Here is a 21,092-nt window from a genome sequence, read left to right as displayed (position 1 = left end):
ACAGGAACACAGTGGCATCCGTCATTCTTAAATGGAAGAAGTTTGGAACCACTAAGACCCTTCCTATAGCTGGCCGCTGAGCAATCGGGGGAGAAGGACCTTGGTCAGGGAGGTGACCATGAACTCGATGGTCAGATTTCCTCTGTATAGGTCGAAGAACCTTCCAGAAGGACAACCATCTCTGCAGGACTCCACCAATCAGGCGTTTATGGTAGAATGGCTAGACGGAAGCCACTTAAAAGGCACGACAGCCCGCTTGGAGTTTGCCAAAAGTCACCTAAAGGACTCTCAGACCATGAGTAACCAGATTCTCTGGTCTGATGAAACCTTGACTTGAATACCAAGCATCACATCTGGAGGAAACCTGGCACCATCCCTACGGTGAAGCGTGGTGGCAGCATCATGCTGTGGGGATGTTTTTCACCAGCAGGGACCGGGAGACTTGTCAGGATCGATGCAAAGATGAACGGAGCAAAGTACAGAGATCCTTGATGAAAGGTCCAGAGTGCTCAGGACCTCAGACTGTGGCACCTTCCAACAGGACAATGACCCTAAGCACACAGCCAAGGCAGCGCAGTATTGGCTTCGGGGCAAGTCTCTGAATGTCCTTGAGTGGCCCAGCCAGAGCCCGGACTTGAACCCGATCGAACATCTCTGGAGAGACCTGAAAATAGCTGTGCAGGGACGCTCCCCATCCAACCTGAATGAGCTTGAGAGGATCTGCAGAGTAGAATGGGAGAAACTACCCAAATACAGGTGTGCCAAGCTTGTAGCGTCATACCCAAGAAGACTCGAGGCTGTAATCGCTGCCAAAGGTGCTTCAACAAAGTACTCAGTAAAAGGTCTGAATACTTTATGTAAATGTGATATTTCTGTTTTTCATGAATTTGCAAACATTTCTAAAAACCTGTTTTTGCTTCGTCATTATGGGGTAATGTGTGTAGATTGATGAGGAAAAATACAGTGCTAAAAGAAAACGTCTGTGATTGGGAGTCCCATAGAGCGACGCACAATTGGCCCAGCGTCGTCCGGGTTAGGGTTTGGCCAGGGTAGGCCGTCATTGTAAATAAGAATTTGTTCTTAACTGGCTTGCCTAGTTAAATAAAGGTTAAATTAATAAATAAAAGCTTAATTAAATAAAAACATTGTAGTTACTCCACACTAACCTAAATTACAGAGTGAAAAGAAGGAAGCCTTTGCAGAATATTAAAAATATTCCAAAACATGCATCCTGTTTGCAACAAGGCACTAAAGTAATACTGCAATACAACACATTACTGAGTACCACTCTCCATATTTTCAAGCATAGTGGTGGCTGCATCATGTTATGGGTATGATTGTAAATGTTAAGGACTGGGGAAAAGAAAGATAAGCTAAGCACAGGCAAAATCCTAGAGGAAAACCTGGTTCAGTCTGCTTTCCACCAGACACTAGGAGATAAATTCACTTTTTCAGCGGGACATTAACCTAAAACACAAGGCCAAATCTACTCTGGAGTTGCTTACCAAGAAAACAGGGAATGTTCCTGAGTGTCCAAGTTACAGTTTTGACATAAATCTCCTTGAAAATCTCTAGCAAGACCTGAAAATGGTTGTCTAGCAATGACGAACAACCAATTTGACAGAGCTTGAAGAATGTTGCACAATTCAGGTTTGGGAACACTCTTAGAGACTGACCCAGAAAGACTCACCACTATAATCACTGCCAAAGGTGATTCTAACATGTATTAACTCAGGGGGTTGAATACTTATCTAATCAAGATACATTCGTATTTTTGATTATCTTTTTGTACAAAAGTTAGAATTTTTCTTCCACTCTGACATTAGAGTATTTTGTATAGATCGTCAACAAAATATGACAATTTAAATCCATAGCTGCACTATTGTTTTCTATGCCACCTGATGTAGCTTGATCTAACTGTCTCCTGTGTTCCAACTTCCTTCTCAGAATTTAGACTTTCAGGCGCTTGAAGAAACGACAGAGTATGACGGAGGCTACAGCAAGGATTGTCGCATTATTAAGTAAAAAAAAATATTTTTGATGTAATTTATTACAATGTTGTGACATTGATTTCTATATTTCTACACAAAGATCTCTTTCAATTTCTCTCTTGAATGAAAGATCTGCATATATTACTTTCATTATATGATATATATAAATAAAATAATATATGCTGAACAAAAATATTAACGCAACATGAAACAATTTCAAGATTTTACTGAGTTACAGTTCATATAAGGAAAACCATTCAATTGAAATAAATTCATTAGGCCATAATCTATGGATTTCACATGACTTGGCAGGGGCACAGCCATGGGTGGGCCTGGAAGGGCATAGGCCCACCTACTTGGGAGCCAGGCCCAGCCAATCGTAATGAGTTTTTACCCACTAAAGGGCTTTATTACAGACAGAAATACTCCTCATTTTCATCAGCTGTCCGGGTGGCTGATCTCAAACGATCCGCAGGTGAAGAAGCCGAATGTGGAGGTCCTGGGTTGGCGTGGGCTGTGTTTTTTTTAGTCCTGTTGGATGTACTGCCAAATTCTCTGAAACAACGTTGGAGGTGGCTTATGGTAGAGAAATTGACATGAAATTACCAGGCAACAGGTCTGGTGGACATTCCTGCAGTCAGCATGCCAATTGCACTCTCCTTCAAAACTGTGGCATTGTGTTGTGTGACAAAACTGCACATTTTAGAGTGGCCATTTATTGTTCCCAGCGCCAGGTGCACCTGTGAAATGATCATGCTGATTAATCAGCTTCTTGATATGCCACACCTGTCAGGTGGATGGATTATCTTGGCAAAGGAGAAATGCTCACTAACAGGGATGTTAAAAAATTTGGGCACAAAAATTTGAGAGAAATATACTTTTTGTGAGTATGGAACATTTCTGGGATCTTTTATTTCATGAAACATGGGACCAACACTTTACATGTTGCGTTTTATAATTCATTCCAAAGGCCACAATCAACAGCCTGATCAACTCTATGTGAAGGAGATGTGTCGCGCTGCATGAGGCAAATGGTGGTCACACCAGATACTGACTGGTTCTCTGATCCACGCCCTTAACTTTTTTTTTTATGTATCTGTGACCAACAGATGCATATCTGTATTCCCAGTCATGTGTAATCCATAGAGCCTAATTTATTTATTTCAATTGACTGATTTCCTTATATGAACTGTAACTCTGTAAAGTCTTTTGAAATTGTTGCATGTTGCATTTATATTTTTGTTCAGTATATACACTACATGACCAAAAGTATGTGGACACCTGCTCATCTAACATCTCATTCCAAAATCATGGGTATTAATATGGAGTTGGTCCCCCCCCTTTGCTGCTATAACAGCCTCCACTCTTCAGGGAAGGCATTAATATGGAGTTGGTCCCCCCCCTTTACTGCTATAACAGCCTCCACTCTTCTGGGAAGGCTTTCCACTAGATGTTGGTACATTGCTGCTATAACAGCCTCCTCTCTTCTGGGAAGGCTTTCCACTAGATGATGGAACATTGCTGCATTTTTGCTTCCATTCAGCGACAAGAGCGTTAGTGAGGTCGGGCACTGGTGTTGGGTGATTTAGGCCTGGCTCGTGATCGGCGTTCCAATTCATCCCAAAGGTGTTCAATGGGGTCGAGGTCAGGGCTCTGTGCAGGCCGGTCAAGTTCTTCCACAACGATCTCGACAAACCATTTCTATATGGTCCTCGCTTTGTGCACAGGGGCATTGTCATGCTGAAATAGGAACTGGCCTTCCCCAAACTGTTGCCACAAAGTTGGAAGCACAGAATTGTCTAGAATGTTGTTGTATGTTGTATTGTTAATACACTATATATATATGGTATATCAGACCGAATTCCACAGGTAATGACAAAACATGTATTTTTACTGCTCTAATTATGTTGCTAATCAGTTTATAATAGCAATAAGGCATCTCGGGGGTTTGTGGTATATGGCCAATATACCATGGCTAAGGACTCCGCGTTGTGTCGTGCTTAAGAACATCCCCGTTGGCCATATACCTCCTCAGGCCTTATTGCACACACACACACACACAAACACAAACGTATGTGGACACCCCTTCAAATTAGTTTGAAAGAATGTCCACATACCTTTTGACCATTTAGTGTGTGTGTTTTGTCACATTCTGAAGATACTGCTGTTTTATTAGGAAAAAGTGGAATACAGATTCCATATACACCCAGACCAACAAAAAAAAGAAGACATTTTTTTATTGTTTTCCTTTATTTCTCACTCATAGAGACTTCTGGGAGACGGTACATTCATTTGGTGAGGAGGATAAGAGACTTTTCCTCCAGTTTACTACGGGGACTGACAGAGCACCCGTAGGAGGGCTGGGCAAGTTAAAGATGATCATCGCCAAGAACGGCCCCGACACAGACAGGTGAGACCAGGCCTCGGGTCCCAAAATGGCATCATGTTCCCTATATGGTACACGACTACTGACCAGAGTCGTATGGGCCCCACATTCTATTCCATAGATAGGTGCACTGTTTTTGACCGAAACGAGTGTTTTATAGGGAATAGGGTGCCGTTTGGGACATAGCTCAGACTTTGTCTCAGATGGTACCCTAATCCATATAGTGTATTCAGGCCCGTTGTTTCATTTCAGCTTTATTCTAAAATGTATTACATTTTAATATATAGTTTTTATATATATATATATATATATATATATATATATATATATATATATATATATATATATATATATATATATATATATATATATATATATATATATATATATATATATATATATATATATATATATAAAACTAGCACATTTCCATCAGTATTCAGACCCTTTACTCAGTCCTTTGTTGAAGCACCTTTGGCAGCGATTACAGCCTCGAGTCTTCTTGGGTATGACGCTACAAGCTTGGCACACCTGTATTTGGGGAGTTTCTCCCATTCTTCTCTGCAGATCCTCTCAAGCTCTGTCAGGTTAGATGGGGAGTATCGCTGCACAGCTATTTTCAGGTCTCTCCAGAGATGTTCGATTGGGTTCAAGTCCTGGCTCTGGCTGGGCCACTTAAGGACATTCAGAGACTTGTCCCAAAGCCACTCCTGTGTTGTCTTGGGTGTGTGCTTAGGGTCGCTGTTCTGTTGTGAAGGTGAACCTTCACCCCAGTCTTGAGTTCCTGAGCTAGTTTTTCATTAAGGATCTCTCTGTACTTTGCTCTGTTCATCTTTGCCTCGATCCTGACTAGTCTCCCAGTCCCTGCTGCTGAAAAAGATCCTCACAGCATGATGCTGCCACCACCATGTTTCACCATAGGGATGGTGCCAGGTTTCCTCCAGACATGATGCTTGGCATTCAGGCCAAAGAGTTCAATCTTGGTTTCATCAGACCAGAGAATCTTGTTTTTCATTGTCTGAAAGTCCTTAGGTGCCTTTTGGCAAACTCCAAGCGGGCTGTCATGTGCCTTTTACTGAGGAGTGGATTCCGTCTGGCCACTCTACCAAAAAGGCCTGATTGGTGGAGTGCTGCAGAGATCATTGTCCTTCTGGAATGTTCTCCCATCTCCACAGAGGAACCATTGGGTTCTTGGTCACCTCCCTGACCAAGGCCCTTCTCCCCCGATTGCTCAGTTTGGCCAGGTAGCCAACTCTAGAAAGAGTCTTGGTGGTTCCAAACTTCTTCCCTTGAAGAATGATGGAGGCCACTGTGTTCTTGGGGACCTTCAATGCTGCAGAAATGTTTTCCCCAGATATGTCTCTCGACACAATCCAGTTTTGGAGCTCTACAGACAATTCCTTCGACATCATGGCTTGGTTGTTGCTCTGACATGCACTGTCAACTGTGGGACCTTATATAGACAGATGTGTGCCTTTCCAAATCATGTCCAATCAGTTGAATTTACCACATGTGGACTCAAATCAAGTTGTAGAAACATCTCAAGGATGATCAATGAAAACAGGATGCATCTGAGCTCAATTTCGAGTCTCGTAGCAAAGGGTCTGAATACTTATTTAAATAAGGTATTTCTGTTTTTTTATAATTTATAAATTTGCCCAAAAAATATTAACCTGTTTTCACTTTGTCAGCATGGGGTACTGTGATGTCATTATGGGGTATTGTGATGTCAGCATGGGGTACTGTGTGTAACAAAATGTGGACAAAGTAAAGGGGTTTGAATACTTTCCGAAGGCACTGTAGATTAGAACAACTAGAGCAGGGATCAACTACTAGATTAGAACAACTAGAGCAGGGATCAACTACTAGATTAGAGCAGGGATCAACTACTAGATTAGAACAACTAGAGCAGGGATCAACTACTAGATTAGAACAACTAGAGCAGGGATCAACTACTAGATTAGAGCAGGGATCAACTACTAGATTAGAACAGGGATCAACTACTAGATTAGAGCAGGGATCAACGACTAGATTAGAACAGGGATCAACTACTAGATTAGAGCAGGGATCATCTACTAGATTAGAGCAGGGATCAACTACTAGATTAGAGCAACTAGAGCAGGGATCAACTACTAGATTAGAACAACTAGAGCAGGGATCAACTACTAGATTAGAGCAGGGATCAACTACTAGATTAGAGCAGGGATCAACTACTAGATTAGAGCAGGGATCAACTACTAGATTAGAGCAGGGATCAACTACTAGATTAGAGCAGGGATCAACTACTAGATTAGAGCAGGGATCAACTACTAGATTAGAGCAGGGATCAACGACTAGATTAGAGCAGGGATCAACGACTAGATTAGAGCAGGGATCAACGACTAGATTAGAGCAGGGATCAACGACTAGATTAGAACAGGGATCAACTACTAGATTAGAGCAGGGATCAACTACTAGATTAGAGCAGGGATCAACTACTAGATTAGAACAGGGATCAACTACTAGATTAGAGCAGGGATCAACTACTAGATTAGAACAACTAGAGCAGGGATCAACGACTAGATTAGAGCAGGGATCAACGACTAGATTAGAGCAGGGATCAACGACTAGATTAGAGCAGGGATCAACGACTAGATTAGAACAGGGATCAACGACTAGATTAGAGCAGGGATCAACTACTAGATTAGAGCAGGGATCAACTACTAGATTAGAGCAGGGATCAACTACTAGATTAGAGCAGGGATCAACGACTAGATTAGAGCAGGGATCAACTACTAGATTAGAGCAGGGATCAACTACTAGATTAGAGAAACTAGAGCAGGGATCATCTACTAGATTAGAGCAACTAGAACAGGGATCAACTACTAGATTAGAACAACTAGAGCAGGGATCAACTACTAGATTAGAACAACTAGAGCAGGGATCAACTACTAGATTAGAACAACTAGAGCAGGGATCAACTACTAGATTAGAGCAACTAGAACAGGGATCAACTACTAGATTAGAGCAACTAGAACAGGGATCAACTACTAGATTAGAACAACTAGAGCAGGGATCAAGTACTAGATTAGAACAGGGATCAACTACTAGATTAGAACAGGGATCAACTACTAGATTAGAACAGGGATCAACTACTAGATTAGAGCAGGGATCAACTACTAGATTAGAGCAGGGATCAACTACTAGATTAGAGCAACTAGAGCAGGGATCAAGTACTAGATTAGAACAGGGATCAACTACTAGATTAGAACAGGGATCAACTACTAGATTAGAACAGGGATCAACTACTAGATTAGAGCAGGGATCAACTACTAGATTAGAGCAGGGATCAACTACTAGATTAGAGCAACTAGAGCAGGGATCAACTACTAGATTAGAACAACTAGAGCAGGGATCAACTACTAGATTAGAACAGGGATCAACTACTAGATTAGAACAGGGATCAACTACTAGATTAGAACAGGGATCAACTACTAGATTAGAACAGGGATCAACTACTAGATTAGAGCAGGGATCAACTACTAGATTAGAGCAACTAGAGCAGGGGTCATCTACTAGATTAGAGCAACTAGAGCAGGGATCAACTACTAGATTAGAACAACTAGAGCAGGGATCAACTACTAGATTAGAGCAGGGATCAACTACTAGATTAGAGCAGGGATCAACTACTAGATTAGAACAGGGATCAACTACTAGATTAGAGCAGGGATCAACTACTAGATTAGAACAACTAGAGCAGGGATCATCTACTAGATTAGAACAACTAGAGCAGGGATCATCTACTAGATTAGAACAGGGATCATCTACTAGATTAGAACAGGGATCATCTACTAGATTAGAACAGGGATCAACTACTAGATTAGAACAGGGATCAACTACTAGATTAGAGCAGGGATCATCTACTAGATTAGAGCAGGGATCAACTACTAGATTAGAGCAACTAGAGCAGGGATCATCTACTAGATTAGAACAGGGATCAACTACTAGATTAGAACAACTAGAGCAGGGATCAACTACTAGATTAGAACAACTAGAGCAGGGATCAACTACTAGATTAGAACAGGGATCAACTACTAGATTAGAACAACTAGAGAAGGGATCATCTACTAGATTAGAGCAGGGATCAACTACTAGATTAGAGCAGGGATCAACTACTAGATTAGAGCAGGGATCAACTACTAGATTAGAGCAGGGATCAACTACTAGATTAGAACAGGGATCAACTACTAGATTAGAACAACTAGAGCAGGGATCAACTACTAGATTAGAGCAGGGATCAACTACTAGATTAGAGCAGGGATCAACTACTAGATTAGAACAGGGATCAACTACTAGATTAGAACAGGGATCAACTACTAGATTAGAGCAGGGATCAACTACTAGATTAGAACAACTAGAGCAGGGATCATCTACTAGATTAGAACAACTAGAGCAGGGATCATCTACTAGATTAGAACAGGGATCATCTACTAGATTAGAACAGGGATCAACTACTAGATTAGAACAGGGATCAACTACTAGATTAGAGCAGGGATCATCTACTAGATTAGAGCAGGGATCAACTACTAGATTAGAGCAACTAGAGCAGGGATCATCTACTAGATTAGAACAGGGATCAACTACTAGATTAGAACAACTAGAGCAGGGATCAACTACTAGATTAGAACAACTAGAGCAGGGATCAACTACTAGATTAGAACAGGGATCAACTACTAGATTAGAACAACTAGAGCAGGGATCATCTACTAGATTAGAGCAGGGATCAACTACTAGATTAGAGCAGGGATCAACTACTAGATTAGAGCAGGGATCAACTACTAGATTAGAACAGGGATCAACTACTAGATTAGAGCAGGGATCAACTACTAGATTAGAACAACTAGAGCAGGGATCATCTACTAGATTAGAACAACTAGAGCAGGGATCATCTACTAGATTAGAACAGGGATCATCTACTAGATTAGAACAGGGATCAACTACTAGATTAGAGCAGGGATCAACTACTAGATTAGAGCAGGGATCAACTACTAGATTAGAGCAACTAGAGCAGGGATCAACTACTAGATTAGAACAACTAGAGCAGGGATCAACTACTAGATTAGAACAGGGATCAACTACTAGATTAGAACAGGGATCAACTACTAGATTAGAACAGGGATCAACTACTAGATTAGAACAGGGATCAACTACTAGATTAGAGCAGGGATCAACTACTAGATTAGAGCAACTAGAGCAGGGGTCATCTACTAGATTAGAGCAACTAGAGCAGGGATCAACTACTAGATTAGAACAACTAGAGCAGGGATCAACTACTAGATTAGAGCAGGGATCAACTACTAGATTAGAGCAGGGATCAACTACTAGATTAGAACAGGGATCAACTACTAGATTAGAGCAGGGATCAACTACTAGATTAGAACAACTAGAGCAGGGATCATCTACTAGATTAGAACAACTAGAGCAGGGATCATCTACTAGATTAGAACAGGGATCATCTACTAGATTAGAACAGGGATCAACTACTAGATTAGAACAGGGATCAACTACTAGATTAGAGCAGGGATCATCTACTAGATTAGAGCAGGGATCAACTACTAGATTAGAGCAACTAGAGCAGGGATCATCTACTAGATTAGAACAGGGATCAACTACTAGATTAGAACAACTAGAGCAGGGATCAACTACTAGATTAGAACAACTAGAGCAGGGATCAACTACTAGATTAGAACAGGGATCAACTACTAGATTAGAACAACTAGAGCAGGGATCATCTACTAGATTAGAGCAGGGATCAACTACTAGATTAGAGCAGGGATCAACTACTAGATTAGAGCAGGGATCAACTACTAGATTAGAACAGGGATCAACTACTAGATTAGAACAGGGATCAACTACTAGATTCGAGCAGGGATCAACTACTAGATTAGAGCAGGGATCAACTACTAGATTAGAGCAGGGATCAACTACTAGATTAGAGCAGGGATCAACTACTAGATTAGAGCAGGGATCAACTACTAGATTAGAACAACTAGAACAGGGATCAACTACTAGATTAGAACAGGGATCAACTACTAGATTAGAGCAGGGATCAACTACTAGATTAGAGCAGGGATCAACTACTAGATTAGAGCAGGGATCAACTACTAGATTAGAACAGGGATCAACTACTAGATTAGAACAACTAGAGCAGGGATCAAATACTAGATTAGAGCAGGGATCAACTACTAGATTAGAGCAGGGATCAACTACTAGATTAGAACAACTAGAGCAGGGATCAACTACTAGATTAGAACAGGGATCAACTACTAGATTAGAACAGGGATCAACTACTAGATTAGAACAACTAGAGCAGGGATCAAATACTAGATTAGAGCAGGGATCAACTACTAGATTAGAGCAACTAGAGCAGGGATCAACTACTAGATTAGAACAACTAGAGCAGGGATCATCTACTAGATTAGAACAACTAGAGCAGGGATCAACTACTAGATTAGAACAGCTAGAGCAGGGATCAACTACTAGATTAGAACAGGGATCAACTACTAGATTAGAGCAGGGATCAACTACTAGATTAGAGCAGGGATCAACTACTAGATTAGAACAACTTGAGCAGGGATCAACTTCTAGATTAGAACAGGGATCAACTACTAGATTAGAACAGGGATCAACTACTAGATTAGAGCAGGGATCAACTACTAGATTAGAGCAACTAGAGCAGGGATCAACTACTAGATTAGAACAACTAGAGCAGGGATCAACTACTAGATTAGAGCAGGGATCAACTACTAGATTAGAACAGTGATCAACGACTAGATTAGAGCAGGGATCAACGACTAGATTAGAACAGGGATCAACGACTAGATTAGAACAGGGATCAACTACTAGATTAGAACAGGGATCAACTACTAGATTAGAGCAGGGATCAACTACTAGATTAGAACAACTAGAGCAGGGATCAACTACTAGATTAGAGCAGGGATCAACTACTAGATTAGAACAGGGATCAACTACTAGATTAGAGCAGGGATCAACGACTAGATTAGAACAGGGATCAACGACTAGATTAGAACAGGGATCAACTACTAGATTAGAGCAGGGATCAACTACTAGATTAGAACAGGGATCAACTACTAGATTAGAGCAACTAGAGCAGGGATCAACTACTAGATTAGAACAGGGATCAACTACTAGATTAGAGCAACTAGCGCAGGGATCAACTACTAGATTAGAACAACTAGAGCAGGGATCAACTACTAGATTAGAGCAGGGATCAACTACTAGATTAGAACTACTAGAGCAGGGATCAACTACTAGATTAGAACAGGGATCAACTACTAGATTAGAGCAGGGATCAACTACTAGATTAGAACAGTGATCAACGACTAGATTAGAGCAGGGATCAACGACTAGATTAGAACAGGGATCAACGACTAGATTAGAACAGGGATCAACTACTAGATTAGAACAGGGATCAACTACTAGATTAGAGCAGGGATCAACTACTAGATTAGAACAACTAGAGCAGGGATCAACTACTAGATTAGAGCAGGGATCAACTACTAGATTAGAACAGGGATCAACTACTAGATTAGAGCAGGGATCAACGACTAGATTAGAACAGGGATCAACGACTAGATTAGAACAGGGATCAACTACTAGATTAGAGCAGGGATCAACTACTAGATTATAACAGGGATCAACTACTAGATTAGAGCAACTAGAGCAGGGATCAACTACTAGATTAGAACAGGGATCAACTACTAGATTAGAGCAACTAGCGCAGGGAGCAACTACTAGATTAGAACAACTAGAGCAGGGATCAACTACTAGATTAGAGCAGGGATCAACTACTAGATTAGAACTACTAGAGCAGGGATCAACTACTAGATTAGAACAGGGATCAACTACTAGATTAGAGCAGGGATCAACTACTAGATTAGAACAGGGATCATCTACTAGATTCAGCCGGGGGCCATTTTTTTTTCTTGTGTGGCTGTTTGAGGCCTGGAAAATAATTACAAATAATTTGTAGTCTGCAAATTCACCGCAAGAAGACCACTAAAACCTAATTCTTTCAAACCTTGCTTACGTTTGTATATGATCACGTGTCTCTCTATTATGCGTTGGAAAACTTGTGTTAAATTAAAATCACTTGGAGCTGATTTCCTGGTGTTTTTACAGTCTTTTATGTCCAACAATGAAAATGTTAAAAGTATTTATTTTTTGCTCAGAAAACTTTGGGGGGCCCAAATAAAACCACCCTGGGCCAAATTCAGCCCGTGTGCCGCCAGTTGGGGAACCCTGCAATAGGGTGTCATTTGGGACGCAGAATTATACCTTATACCTGACCTGTTTCAGTGGGGCCTCCCAGACGACTTGGATAGATCTGTAACTTCTGTGTCTTTACCCCTCTCTCTCTCTGTCTGTCTCTCTCTCTGTCTCTCTCTCTGTCTCTCTCTCTGTCTCTCTCTCTGTCTCTGTCTCGTCAGGTTACCTACTTCTCACACGTGTTTTAATGCTTTGCTGCTCCCTGAATACGATTCAAAGGAGAAACTGAAGGAGAGACTTCTCAAAGCCATCACTTATGCCAAAGGATTTGGAATGCTGTGAAACAAACAAAAATGACAACTCTGCAAAAAAAAACTAAACAAACTTCCTGGCTTCAGTTCAATGGTTTTATGTTTTGTAATGGAGAAAGGAGGAATTATACAATGATACAACAGTTGAAATGAATGTGGCATTTACTGACAAGGAAGTGCTCCAGAGACTGTGTGCCTGAACAGCAACTAGACTAGCAAACAGGCAGACATTCGATCTAGCCCCCCCCCCATCAGATCCCTTTTAATGTACGTAGAATCTCTCCTTACATTCTAGGTTATTCAAGCAGTTGAAAATCAGTTATAATTCTTACTGGAGCTCGCTGGGTTTATTTGATGTGTTTATTAAAGATTTTTGATGTGTAAAAACTTTTAAGAAGAAGAAGAAGCAGGTTATCATTGATTGTTGTGAAAGTGCACTTAACTAGACCTTCTGAATGTTAGTGAGTGGTATATACAGTACTGTATACTGCCGTCTTAGGACATTTTGTTAGTTTATAATATTCTTTAATGCCAGCAGTGTTGTCGCTAACACTTCCTAATATAATACCCTCTTCATAATGCATTGAAAAGTACATTTATAATGTCTCATGAGCTATGCATAATGCATTATAATGCCTGCCAGGTGTTTTTATAGCTGCTCATAGACCTCTAATAATGCTTTGTTTCAAGTTTTATTGTCACGTGCAGAAGTACTGTGAAATACTTTTCACTGTGCTTGAAGGGGGTGTTCATATGACGTATTAGCGTGGTGTCGTCGAAGGCACAGGACTATTCTAACCAGTACACCAATACAATGTTCCTGCTCTGCTATCAGCTATGCAAGTGGGACCCTATTCCCTACATAGTGCACTACTTTTAACCAGGGCCCTACATAGGGAATAGGGTGCCATTTGGGACGTAACCCTACGTAGGATGACGTCGCGTCATCGTCTGTACTGCTGCCTCTTTGGCAAAATCTCCCTGCTACTTTTGGCTGCAGTCCTGCACTCTTTCTAATGTGTTGAATAGCTTGCTGTTCAATACGTAGATGTTTTTTGCAATGTTAATTTTTGTATGCCAGACAGAACAGAGCACTCTATTATCCCTGATGGAGTGCTTTCAGTTTTTCTATTTTATTTTAATGCATGGTTACAAACACAAAGTAAGCAATTAGCTTTACACAGCTCCAGTGAATTGTCGGGTCATGTTAGTAGTTTGGTAGCTGTACTCTCACTTACAGTTGCAACATTTATTTATTTTTTTGGGGGGGGGGGAATGTTTTTCCCAGAATCCCTTGGTTTTCCAGAAATCCCGGTTGGCAGAGCCCCAGAATCGGGAATAAAGAGGAAATCCAGAATCCTCCAGCCAGGACTTTTTGGAAAAACCTGGGAATTTTAGGAATGTTATAGCAGAATTCTGCAACTCTAATCTTGACTTCACAGTTAATCTGACCCATATAATGTGAAATATTGACTTGGAGAAAAAGTGTTTTTTTATAATAATACCACTGAATTGATGGGCCACATCAATTGGATGTTACTTCAGGGAATATCACAGAACAGTGTTTTATTCCCTGAAGTATTTTGGTTCGTTGGTGTTTTGATTTGATGTGACTGTGGTTTGGTTTTCTTGGTCATTATGTTATACACCTGAACACCTTGCCAAGCTATGCAGAACATTTTTTGGTTTAATATCCAGTGATGTGTACAACAGTCTTGGCAGGGAAGTTCAGTTCCTTCAGAAAGTATTTCCTATTCCTAGATTTATTCCACGTTGTTATTTTACTGCCAGAATTCAACATGGATTCAATATGTTTTCACCCTTCTACATACAATACCCCACAATTATAAAGTTAAAAAAATATCTATTTTTGAAATTTTAGCAAATGTATTAAATAAAATACCCAATTTACATCAGTATTTACCGTTTAATACCCAACAGCCCGCAGGGAGCCGCGGCTTATTCAAACACCAACGTCACACCCCTAAATCAAAAGCTGGTAGAATCCCCTTTGGCAGCGATTACAGCTATGAGTATTTCTGAATAAGTCTGTAAGAGCTGTACACACCTGGATTGTACAATAATCGCACATTCTTTAAAAAAAATGATTCAAGTTCTGTCAAGTTGGTTGTTTGATAATTGCTAGACAGCCACTTGAACATCTTGCCATAGATTTTCAAGCAGATTTTAATTCAAAACTATAACGAGGTTACTCAGGAACCTTCAATGTCGTCTTGGTAACCAACTCCAGTATATATTCGGCCTTGTGTTTTAGGTTATTGTCCTGCTGAAAGGTGAATTTGTCTGCTGGAAAGCAGACTGAACCATGTTTTCCTAGACCTTCCTGATGACAAGCATACCCATAACGTGAAAGCAACCGCCACTATGCATAACACATTGATTATATGAATATTAGTACTTAGTGATGTGTTGGATTTGCCCCAAACGTAACACTTTTTATTCAGGACATAAAGTTCATTTCTTTGCCACATTTCTTTGCAGTATTACTTTAGTGCCTTGTTGCAAACAGGATGCATGTTTTGGAATATTTTTTTTAATTCTGTACATGCTTCCTTCTTTTCACTCTATCGTTTAGGTTAGTATTGTGGAGTAACTACAATGTTGTTGATCCATCCTCAGTTTTCTCTTATCACAGCCATTAAACTCTGTTTTAAAATCACCATGAGCCTCATTGTGAAAATTCTCTATTTAATTCATTTTCATTTCAGGCTGTAAGACAAAATGTGGAGAAAAGAATCAAGGTCTGTGAATACTTTCTGAAGGCGATGTATTTAGTTGTTTGCTGCCTGGTTTATTTTGATATAATGGAAATGAAGGAAAGTACAAACATTATAATTAAACACTTGATGTGTCAACATAATGCAAAATAAAATAATACGTTTTTAACCCTGTCTCTGTGTGATCATATCTGTGGACGCTGTCATCGTGTTAACACTTCAATGTCATTCTCATCATGTTAACACATAGCACTCCTCAGCCTGAAGTATCCCCGGCCAATAGCTAGCTTTCTGCATGGCGTCGGCTGGTAAAACACTTCATGAGGATCAACCTGGTCTCAGAGCATTGTGGATTATCCTGTACGTAAATCCGAGACACTCCATGAATTATGATATTGTGTGTTGCATTTCCTTCTATAGTTAGAGGACCGCTGATATCTCCAGGAGTGATAAAGGCAAAATATATATTTATCTGTTGTGGTCTAGTACTGTCTTTTTGCTAGCTAGGGCCATCTACTTTAAGTGCTTCCTGTCTTCCCTGTAGCCTAGTTGGTGTGTGAACTACTTCCTGTCTTCCCTGTAGTCTAGTTGGTGTGTGAACTACTTCCTGTCTTCCCTGTAGCCTAGTTGGTGTGTGAACTACTTCCTGTCTTCCCTGTAGCCTAGTTGGTGTGCGAACTGCTGCCTGTCATCCCTGTAGCCTAGTTGGTGTGTGAACTGCTTCCTGTCTTCCCTGTAGTCTAGTTGGTGTGTGAACTGCTTCCTGTCTTCCCTGTAGTCTAGTTGGTGTGTGAACTACTTCCTGTCTTCCCTGTAGCCTAGTTGGTGTGCGAACTGCTGCCTGTCTTCCCTGTAGTCTAGTTGGTGTGTGAACTACTTCCTGTCTTCCCTGTAGCCTAATTGGTGTGCGAACTGCTTCCTGTCTTCCCTGTAGTCTAGTTGGTGTGTGAACTACTTCCTGTCTTCCCTGTAGTCTAGTTGGTGTGTGAACTGTTTCCTGTCTTCCCTGTAGTCTAGTTGGTGTGTGAAATGCTGCCTGCTCATAACTTGTAGATGATTACTGACGCATCAACCAGGATCAAGGGGCAGAGCAATTTGTGACTTGTAATGGTAATCAGTGGCTGTATTGAAGGGGGAGTGGTTTCTCCTCTCCTAGACCATCAGTAATTAGTACAGAGAGGTGTATTTCAGTCTCCCCTGGTTTCTGAGCAGCAGGTTGAAGCCGTGGTCATGTCAGCGGTGGTCTCGTTGGCCAAACTAAGACAGTTGCCGAAACGTTTTCTCAACTATGTGTTTGTTTACTATACCTGAACTGCCGATCTGCGGTCAAGAACTTTTGAGTTAATTTCAGGCTACGCTGAAACTAAGGAGGACATTTTCACTCCCTCTCTACCTTCTCTTCCTCTGTATCTGCTGTTAAACATCACATGTCATCAGAGTGCGCAGCTGAACATGGTATGCTGGAAAACACTCGGTTTGTTATTTTTAATTGAAACAAAACCGATAATCATTGAATACGAATGCAGAACTTGTTTTTGCGAGGATTCCGCAACACGGTACACCATGACAGTCGTGAAGAGGGCACGACAAAACCTATTCCCCCTCATGAGACTGAAAAAATATGGCATGGGTCCTCAGATCCTCAAAATGTTCTACAGCTGCACCATCGAGAGCATCCTGACTGGTTGCATCACTGCCTGGTATGGCAACTGCTCGGCCTCCGACCGCAAGGCACTACAGAGGGTAGTGCGAACGGTCCAGTACATCACTGGGGCCAAGCTTCCTGCTATCCAGGACCTCTATACCAGGCGGTGTCAGAGGAAGGCCCTAAAAATGATCAAAAGACTCCAGCCACCCTAATCATAGACTGTTAATTACACTTTTATCTCTTATTCTTATCTGTATTTTTTTTTTAACTGCACTGTTGGTTGGTAAGTATTTCACTGTAAGGTCTACACCTGTTGGTTAGGAGCTTGTAAGTAAGCATTTCAATGTAAGGTCTACACCTGTTGTATGGGGCGCATGTGACTAATGAGATTTTATTTTATTTGATATGTTCGAAACTCACTTATACAGTACATTTGATGATACAGTGGTAGTAATACAAAGGTTATAACATTTACAGAAAATATAGAAATGCCAATGGTGGAGGTGTTACTGTTTATATTCAGAACCACATTCCTGTAAAGATTAGAGAGGATCTCATGTTAAATACTGTTGAAGTAATATGTCTACAGGTTCATCTGCCTCACCTAAAGCCCATTCTGGTGGGAAGCTGCTATAGACCACCAAGTGCTAACAGTCATTATAGGGATAATACATGTGAAATGCTTGATAATGTATCTGATATCAACAGAGAAGTATATTTTCTGGGTGATTTTAAATATTGACTGGTTTTCATCAAGCTGCCCACACAGGAAAAAGCTTCAAACTGTAACCAGTGCCTGCAACCTGGTTCAGGTTATCAGTCAACCTACCAGGGTAGTTACAAACAGCACAGGAATGAAAATAATCCACATGTATTGATCACATCTTTACTGATGCTGTAGAAAATTTGCTTGAAAGCAGTATCCAGATCCATCGGATGTAGTGATCACAATATAGTAGCCATATCTAGAAAAACCAAAGTTCCAAAGGCTGGGTCATACGATACGCTTTGTAGTGATTCCTATGTTATTGATGTTTTTTTTTAACTATTTCTGTATGGACCTCAATTTGTGAACTTTTTAGTTTACCATTATTTAACTAGGCAAGTCAATTAAGTACAAATTCTTATTTATAATGACGGCCTACCAAAAGGCAAAAGGCCTCCTGCAGCGATGGGGGCTGGGATTAAAAATAAATTAAATAAAAATATAAATATAGGACAAAACACACATCACAACAAGAGAGACAACACAACACTTCATAAAGAGAGACCTAAGACAACAACATAGCAAGGCAGACAACACATGACAACACAGCATGGCAGCAACACAACATGACAATAACATGGTAGCAACACAACATGGCAACAGCATGGTAACAAGACAACATGGCAGCAGAACAACATGGTAGCAGCACAACATGGTAGCAGCACAAAATGTGGTATAAACATTATTGGACACAGACAACAGCACAAAGGACAAGAAGGTAGAGACAACAATACATCACGCGAAGCAGCCACAACTGTAAATAAGCGTGTCCATGATTGAATATTATTATTATAATATTATTGAATGAAGAGATTGAGATAAAACTGTCCAGTTTGAGTGTTTGTTGCAGCTCGTTCCAGTCGCTAGCTGCAGCAAACTGAAAAGAGGAGCGACCCAGGGATGTGTGTACTTTGGGGACCTTTAACAGAATGTGACTGGCAGAACGGGTGTTGTATGTAGAGGATGAGGGCTGCAGTAGATATCTCAGATAGGGGGGAGTGAGGCCTAAGAGGGTTTTATAAATAAGCATCAACCAGTGGGTCTTGCGACAGGTATACAGAGATGACCAGTTTACAGAGGAGTATAGAGTGCAGTGATGTGTCCTATAAGGAGCATTGGTGGCAAATCTGATGGCCGAATGGTAAAGAACATCTAGCCGCTCGAGAGCACCCTTACCTGCCGATCTATAAATTATGTCTCCGTAATCTAGCATGGGTAGGATGGTCATCTGAATCAGGGTTAGTTTGGCAGTTGGGGTGAAAGAGGAGTGATTACGATAGAGGAAACCAAGTCTAGATTTAACTTTAGCCTGCAGCTTTGATATGTGCTGAGAGAAGGACAGTGTACCGTCTAGCCATACTCCCAAGTACTAGACTTCATATGAAGATCGATTTCCTATTTATTTACTAATCTACTATATCTTGTTAATACCTGTTGACTACCAGAGCCATACTGAAATTAATCAGCTCACAAACAACAAATAAAGAGCCCTGTTTATCCACTCAACCTGCTGCCAGTCAAGTCAATGGCAGTGCAGACGTAAAGATATCTACATTTAGCAATGTCTTAACTTCATAAACTACAAAGATGTGAATGGGAATAAGTTAGCTAGCCAGCTAGCTAAACATACAAAAAATGAAATGGCTATAGCTTGCTAACAATCCATTTTTTTAACCTTTATTTAACTAGTCAAGTCAGAACAAATTCTTATTTACATTGACGGCCTACCAGGGAACAGTGGGTTAACTGCCTTGTTCAGGGGCAGAACGACAGATTTTTACCTTGTCAGCTCGGGGATTCAATCCAGCAACCTTTTGGTTACTAGCCCAATGCTCTAACCGTTAGGCTACCTGCTGCCCCAAATGTGGAGGATGTGGCTAGGTAGCTAGGTAATTTAGCCAGTTTGTCCCATTGACTTTCCATGGGCTTGCTAATCGATTAGCATGTACCCCACCGTGGATATTTTTGTTAGTTAAACATGACAAAATTAACACAGTGTGCATGTATTAACGTATCATGATCAAATATTGCAGTGAGGAAACATTTCATTTCAAAACAGGAGTTGATTTTCTTTCACTTCAGCTCCAAAAACTTACGCCATGTTTTTCAAAATAGTTTAAAATGGCAGACTGATCACGTGACTAATATCTGTGCTCTGATTGGAGGATAAAAACAATTCTCTGCTAGGTGGCACTGCCGATCAAAACTCCCCAGATAACAAAAAAAGTTCCTCATTTTAAATGGAAAAAAGTTGCAGAATTACTCTGCAATATTGCCTCCAAAAATATTGCGAAAAATGTTTGAAGTGTACATTCATCTTAAAGTAAGCTGGCTTTCTTTTGAAATTTCGTAGATCGATTCATTGCACTTCCGCAGTTCCTTACTCCATTGTTATTAACCAACAGACGGAAGAGATACCAGACCCGATCTCCGGGATGGCTTACTCTGGAGATCCATTGTTATTAACCTACAGACGAAAGAGATACCAGACCCGATCTCCGGGATGGCTTACTCTGGAGATCCATTGTTATTAACCAACAGACGAAAGAGATACCAGACCCGATCTCCGGGATGGCTCACTCTGGAGATCCATTGTTATTAACCAACAGACGGAAGAGATACCAGACCCGATCTCCGGGATGGCTTACTCTGGAGATCCATTGTTATTAACCAACAGACGGAAGAGATACCAGACCCGATCTCCGGGATGGCTTACTCTGGAGATCCATTGTTATTAACCAACAGACGGAAGAGATACCAGACCCGATCTCCGGGATGGCTTACTCTGGAGATCCATTTGATCTCCACTGAGTTAAGTAAATCTGCTTTAGTTTTTTTTTACACCTTATTTGTGGAATATAATAATCTCCCAAACTCTCTAAAATGTGATGAGTTGGTGCCTCTAGGGCATTTCTGAAGAACGTGTTTGTTTTCTATAATTGTGTTTTGTATCTCTGTCTCACTTTTTGTATAGATTTTTTACA

The 21,092-nt window shown here is 40.8% G+C and overlaps 1 protein-coding gene across 4 annotated transcripts in view; it reads left to right on the top strand.

Moving 5' to 3' along the window:
* Positions 1–13,343, top strand: part of LOC115158913 (ubiquitin-protein ligase E3A) — a 51,622-nt gene extending 38,279 nt beyond the window's left edge. For all 4 annotated transcript variants that reach the window (XM_029708337.1, XM_029708339.1, XM_029708336.1 and 1 more), the window contains exons 12-14: positions 1,948–2,021; positions 4,258–4,401; positions 12,867–13,343. In XM_029708337.1, coding sequence (XP_029564197.1) covers positions 1,948–2,021; positions 4,258–4,401; positions 12,867–12,987 — 339 coding nt within the window. In that variant the 3' untranslated portion in view covers positions 12,988–13,343. The remainder of the gene's footprint in view (positions 1–1,947; positions 2,022–4,257; positions 4,402–12,866) is intronic.
* The last annotated feature ends 7,749 nt before the right edge of the window (positions 13,344–21,092 follow it).

Source organism: Salmo trutta, chromosome 22 (assembly GCF_901001165.1).
Source record: "Salmo trutta chromosome 22, fSalTru1.1, whole genome shotgun sequence".
Lineage (NCBI taxonomy): Eukaryota > Metazoa > Chordata > Actinopteri > Salmoniformes > Salmonidae > Salmo > Salmo trutta.
The sequence above is the reverse complement of the archived record's forward strand: the minus strand, read 5'-3'. Positions and strand labels throughout refer to the sequence as shown.